Source organism: Poecilia latipinna, unplaced genomic scaffold, assembly GCF_001443285.1.
Source record: "Poecilia latipinna isolate Pla-1442-1.1 unplaced genomic scaffold, P_latipinna-1.0 Scaffold2788, whole genome shotgun sequence".
NCBI classification, from domain to species: Eukaryota; Metazoa; Chordata; class Actinopteri; order Cyprinodontiformes; family Poeciliidae; genus Poecilia; species Poecilia latipinna.
The window spans coordinates 31,702-38,106 of NW_015115404.1; the positions used below are offsets into that span (position 1 = coordinate 31,702).

The 6,405-nt window shown below is 46.7% G+C and overlaps 1 protein-coding gene across 1 annotated transcript in view; it reads left to right on the forward strand.

Annotated features, from left to right (window-relative positions):
- Window positions 1-6,082, forward strand: part of LOC106939156 (uncharacterized) — a 10,529-nt gene extending 4,447 nt beyond the window's left edge. Inside the window, exons 3-5 of the mRNA XM_015021463.1 lie at window positions 673-5,110; window positions 5,264-5,887; window positions 6,015-6,082. Of these exons, the coding sequence (XP_014876949.1) occupies window positions 724-5,110; window positions 5,264-5,887; window positions 6,015-6,082 (5,079 nt within the window). The 5' untranslated portion in view covers window positions 673-723. The remainder of the gene's footprint in view (window positions 1-672; window positions 5,111-5,263; window positions 5,888-6,014) is intronic.
- Window positions 6,083-6,405: the final 323 nt, after the last annotated feature.

The following is a 6,405-nucleotide window of genomic DNA, read 5'->3' on the forward strand; positions in this document are numbered from 1 at the left end:
AAGAATCAGATATTCAAGAAAAGGTAAAAATAAATAAGAATAGGAAACCGTAGTGTTATTAATTCTTCAAGTACTTCAATGACTCATGTCTATGCTTTTATTTTGAAGTGGTTCCCTTTATTGGAAGGAGGTTTGTTCCGTTTATTTCTTCTTCTTGACGTTCAGTCGATCTGTTTGCTGTTTACTGTTGAGACTGGTGCCGCAGTCACTGAGGATGTAAGTTGTGGTGTTAGTCATGTGTCATGAATAGGTGGATGTTGGTTGTCACTTCTGACAGCACTTATTTAGTTACAAGTGTGTTCTATAGTTTTTGAATGTCTGTCTCTTAATGGTTGGAATTTAGTGTTGAAACTATCTTTGTATTTGGCTGTTGGTCTTGAGATTTGGGCAGTTGGAAATAGACTGATTCCAGGTGTTGTTCTGCATCATTCAAATTTAAACAGTGCTCTAGAAAGGGAATTAATGCTGATATTTAAGGTTTGTTTGCTCACTGATGTTAATTTTTAAATAGTAATTTGAATCTGTATTATTATTGTATTTTCAGAAACTGCTTCAATTTATTTGCACCGTCCTGTCAGTAATTCTTCAGTAAACCATTTAAACACCCTGATGACCAGCCTGCTTTCTGACCGAAGCCCTATCGTGATCAGTTAAGAAAATCCAGCAACAGAGGTCAAATCCTCAACAAATGGTCCTTCGAGCCGGATAATTGACTGCGATAGAATGTCATCAGAGGAAAACACAACAACCCACCCTCATACTGATGTACGAGAGTTACATACAAGGCAGCACCGTACACCCAAGCATCTAGAGGAGTACATCCTTGCCTACAACCCTCCTAGGCCTGCTCTGTCCTCCCACCTCGACCACAAAGAGCACAAGGAGCAGATAAGAGCAGCGGCCACAGCAGGCAGTGGACAAGCGGATGGAACCTTTCATCTTGGACCAAGCAGAGCCTCACGTAGCTCTACCCCTGGCGACCTACTGAGCACCACGTCACTCAGACAACTCGTTGAATCCATTTCCAGGACTGAGGAGGAAGAAAAGGTGGAAATGGCTGAAATCACTCAAAAACTATGTCAGTATGAACATCGACAACGTCGTCGCCAAGATCTACTGGAACACATCACATCATTCCTACAGGAGGAAGAAGAGAATGAGGAGACTCACAAAACTGAAGGTGCCACACCCACTCAAGTACGAGCACAATCCTCACTCAACACCCTCACCTGTGTCCACTCTCCATGGCCCTCAACTCCGGCAGAAAGGCAGGTTCACCACATGGAGGCATACACTGAGAGAGACATAACTACAAATATGAACTTCACACCAGAAGGAAAAGCTGAGCCGAGAAATTACAATCCTGGAGTCGTAAGAGAGGGAGCAAACTCTGCATTCATCCCAATACGTTCAACCTCTCCAAAGCACACAAGCTCCTCTCATCCCAGCATCTCAACTGGTCAATTGACGCCAATCTCAAATTTACAACAGCCCATAAGGCCAACTCCCCTTCAAACCCATGTAACAAGGCTATATTGTAGCAAAGATGAAACCAGCTCCAGACACCAACAGCAGCTGTTAACAACCACAGCCCTTCATTACCTGCCAACAGCCCCATATCCCAGGCCACAAGCAATGATGAACTATCCTCCACCTCAGTCTCCTGCAATTCATGGACAACCCCAATATACACCCATGCCATCATCTGCAATGCCACCACAGGTATTGCCCTTTGCCCCGATGTTGACTGAAATTTCCCCAACCTTTCAGGCACAGTTCCCAGCAAATCAGAGCACAGCTCCGCACAACTTTAGTCTGCAACCACGCCCTATATATGGCGTACCCACACCCAAAATCCCTGATTTCATAACTGATAATGAAAGGGAGTTTGCTAACTTAAAACTAGCATTGGATAACCTGCTGGAACCCTATCCAGATTTGAGCGAAAAATATAAATACCATGTGCTACTCGAACACCTCAAACTCCCAGAGGCTCAAATGATCGGCCAGTCATGCAGACATGATCCATTCCCATATTCAGCAACCATGCATGCACTACAGCTTCAGTATGGTCAGCCCCACCAGTTAGCGCAAGCCGAAATAGCAGCTATTGTAACTGCACCTGCTGTGAAGTCAGGAGATGCACAAGCATTTCAGAGCTTTGCTCTCAGAGTTCATCTCCTTGTCAGTATGCTGCTCTCCCTAGAGGGACCTCAGGGGATGGAACTCAACTGTTGCTCCCATGTTGATCACTTACTCAGTAAACTACCCAGATATTATAGAGATGGGTTCATTGAATATCTCCAGCTGCATGGAAAGCTCAACACCAAGAGTCTTAACCCCTATAACCTACAAGACCTAAATGGTTGGCTCCAAGGTAAAGCGCAGCAGCAGCGTCTGTCAAACAGACTAGTACAACGCTATCAACTGGAGAAACCTGCTAACAATGGCAAAGAAAAAATCCCTTATAAGGGCAAAGGACAAAGTGTAGCTGTGTATCATGGAGCGGATCCCATTCAGCCAAACAGCTGTAACAAACCCGCATCATCTAGTGTTAAGAAACCCTATAAAGTACACTGCCTCTTCTGTGACAGCACAGAACATTACATCAGTCGCTGTCCCACCATTAAAGTGCAATCAACAGCAGAGTTGGACAAGTGGATAACAGAAGGCAAACGCTGCTGGAAATGTGCACGTGCTCACACACCTGAGTCTTGCAACCTCAAGAAACCTTGCAGCGACTGTGGTGACATCCATCTCCAAGTGCTCCATGGCATCGCTCAGCATAGCTCCTCTCATCGACAACCTAAACCCTCAGAGAGCCGAGTTTATTTGACACCCAGCACAAACTCTAGCAAAGTGCTCCTGAAAGTGGTTCCAGTTCTGCTGCATAACAAATCTAATTCAGTAGAAACCTTTGCTGTATTAGATGATGGAGCACAACGGACTATGATCTTACCAACAGCTGTCCAGCAGCTCAGGCTAAATGGTGCATTGGAAACCCTCGCCCTACGCACAGTGCGGACAGATGTCACACACCTCCAAGGGTCAAAGGTTAGCTTTGAGATCTCCTCCAAAGACAACCCACAGAAGCGGTTTAAAGTACAGGGAGCCTTTACAGCAGCGGGTCTGGACCTGGTGGAACAAACCTACCCCATACAGACACTTCAAAAACGATATTCCCACCTGCGGGGAATACCCCTGAAGTCATTCAACAACGTACAGCCATTAGTGTTACTTGGCTCAGATCATGTGCACCTCATTACTCCTATAGAACCAATCCGCAAAGGATCTAAAGGAGGTCCCATAGCCATTCACACTACCCTTGGATGGGCCCTCCAAGGAGCAGAAAAGGGTGTGTCAGACCAAGCATTAGTGCAACAATGCTTGTTCACCTCATTCGTCAGCCCAGAAGACCTTCTATATCGAAACGTCGAAAGGTTATGGCAACTTGATGTCCTACCTTTCCGAAATGAAAAAATAGTCGTCCGCTCACGAGAGGACCAAGAGGCCATGAATCTTCTGGAAACAAAAACACAGAGACTCAAAATTGAAGGAATATGCCGTTATGCAACACCCCTCCTGAGGAAACCTGGTGCACCTACACTCAGCAGTTCTATACACTCAGTGATTGCTCATCTGAGAGCCACAGAGAAGCGACTGAAGAAAGAACCAGAGAGAGCAACAATCTACTTAACAGAGATAAACAAGCTCATAAATGCAGGGTATGTCAAAAGACTTCAACCGATGGAGGTGGAACAGTCTGCAGAAGCTTGGTACCTCCCCCATCATCTGGTGCTCCACAACAATAAACCACGCCTAGTCTTCAACTGTTCATTTCGCCACCAAAATATCTCTCTAAATGACCAGCTCTTACCTGGGCCGAAACTGGGTCCATCATTAGTGGGAGTCCTTATCCGATTCAGGCAGCATCAGATTGCAGTGAGCGGTGACATTCGTGCAATGTTTCATCAAATCCATCTCCTGCCAGAGGACAGATCACTCCTTCGGTTCATCTGGAGAGATCTGCACTGCGAAGATCCACCAGAAGTGTACGAATGGCAAGTACTACCATTTGGCACAACAAGTAGCCCATGTTGTGCCATCTTCGCCCTACAACAACATGCTCGTAATCACCAAGATAACCAACCGGAAGTACTGCAGTCGGTGCAGCAGAGCTTCTATGTTGATAACTGCCTTGAGAGTTTTCCCACCATCTCTACAGCTAGAGAAAGAGTTGATCAATTGCGCACTGTATTAGCAGAAGGGGGATTCGACCTCAGACAGTGGGCCAGCAATCAACCAGCAGTAGTAGCCCATCTACCTGCTGACGCCAGATCTTCAGCTACAGAACAGTGGTTAAGCCAGAACCGTACAGACCCACTTGAACCCACCTTAGGTCTGAGATGGAACTGTGCTGCTGACACCCTTGGCTATCAATATCGAATCATTGAACATTCTACACTGACAATGAGGAAAGCCTACCAAGTGTTAGCCAGTCAATATGATCCTCTGGGGTTTATGGTGCCTTTCACAACCCGCGCCAAAGTGATAATCCAGCAACTCTGGTCCAAGCAAAGGGGTTGGGATGACCCCGACCTACCTCCTACCCTCCGAGAAGAATGGGAAACCTGGGAGAGCGAGCTAAAACATCTCAACAGTGTATCCATCCCTCGCTGTTATTTACCACTCTCTGATAAAGGTACAGATGCAAAGTGTGACCTTCACATATTTTGTGATGCCTCAGAGCGAGCATATGGAGCAGTAGCTTACCTGACATTTGATGCAGGAGACACCATCCACACATCCTTTGTGATGGCCAGGTCCAGGGTTTCTCCGAAACGGCAACAGTCCATACCCCGCCTAGAACTCTGCGCAGCACTAGCTGGAGCGCAATTGTCCAAACTCTTACAAACTGAGATGACGCTCCCCATCCGACAAACAGTTCTTTGGTCTGACTCCACCACAGTATTGGAGTGGATTCAGTCAGAGTCCTGCCGTTATAAGGTGTTTGTCGGAACACGTGTGTCAGAAATACAAGAACTAACTGAGCGTCAAGCTTGGCGGTACGTTGACAGCCCAAACAATCCTGCAGATGATATAACAAGAGGTAAACCACTACTTGAACTAGCAGAAACTGATCGCTGGAGCAAAGGACCTTCATTTCTTAGACAAAGTGCTGAAAATTGGCCAAAGAAACCAGAGCAAACAGGAATAGTGGGCTCATCTGAATTGAAGAGTATCACATTCTGCTGTTTCACAGCCGTAGAGCCCAACAACATCATCCCTGATGCTACCCAATACAACTCATGGAAAGAACTAGTGGGAGCCATACAACAAGATCATGGGGCGGCAACAGAACCAGTCGATAAACACATTATTAGCCCCCGAGATGCAGAAGTCTTATTGCTGAGAGGATGCCAAGCACATAGCTTCCCAAGAGAAGTAACTGCTCTTAAAGCACAGAAACCTTTACCAAGTAACAGTAATCTGCTCAGCCTTGCTCCAGAGTGGGATGCAGCAATAGGTCTCATCCGTGTGGGCGGAAGGCTACGCAGATTGGAGAACCCAAACATTATAGAGATCCACCCAATTGTGCTCGACCCAAGGCACCCAGCAGTAAAACTTCTCATTAAAGACATGGATGAACACTTAAAACATCCAGGCACGGAACGAGTCTATGCTGAATTAAGGAGACATTACTGGATCTTGCGGGGACGACAGGCAATCCGACACCACCAACTCAACTGCCCCACCTGTCAACGCTGGAGAGCTCAACCAAAGGTGCCGCAGATGGCAGATCTGCCTCCACAACGTCTCAGGCTTCTCTGTCCACCCTTCTATTCGACTGGCGTGGACTGCTTTGGACCTTTCCTGGTGAAGATAGGTAGACGGACAGAGAAGCGCTGGGGTGTTATTTTCAAATGTCTCACAACCCGAGCGGTGCACTTAGAGCTCTTGAACTCTATGAATGTGGATGCATTCCTCCTTGCTCTTCGTTGATTTGTTTCCAGACGAGGTTGACCAAAGGAGGTGTCATCAGACTGTGGCACTAACTTCCGAGGTGCCGAAAGAGAACTGAGGGAGGCATTTGCAGCCATGGAACCACAACTGAAAGATCAACTGACAGAATACCAGATTGGCTTTAAATTCAACCCACCGAGTTCTCCCCACTTCGGTGGAGCATGGGAACGGGAAATACGCTCGATTAAATCTGGCCTCCAAGTTGCAATTGGCAATCAATCAGTTTCAGAAGATGTTCTCTACACGATTCTGGTGGAAGTAGAGGGAATCTTAAATTCAAAGCCACTAGGGTATGTGTCAGCTGATGTAGCCGATTTGGACCCCATCACTCCAAACATCCTCCTTATGGGGCGGCATGATGCCGCTCTGCCTCAAGTGACC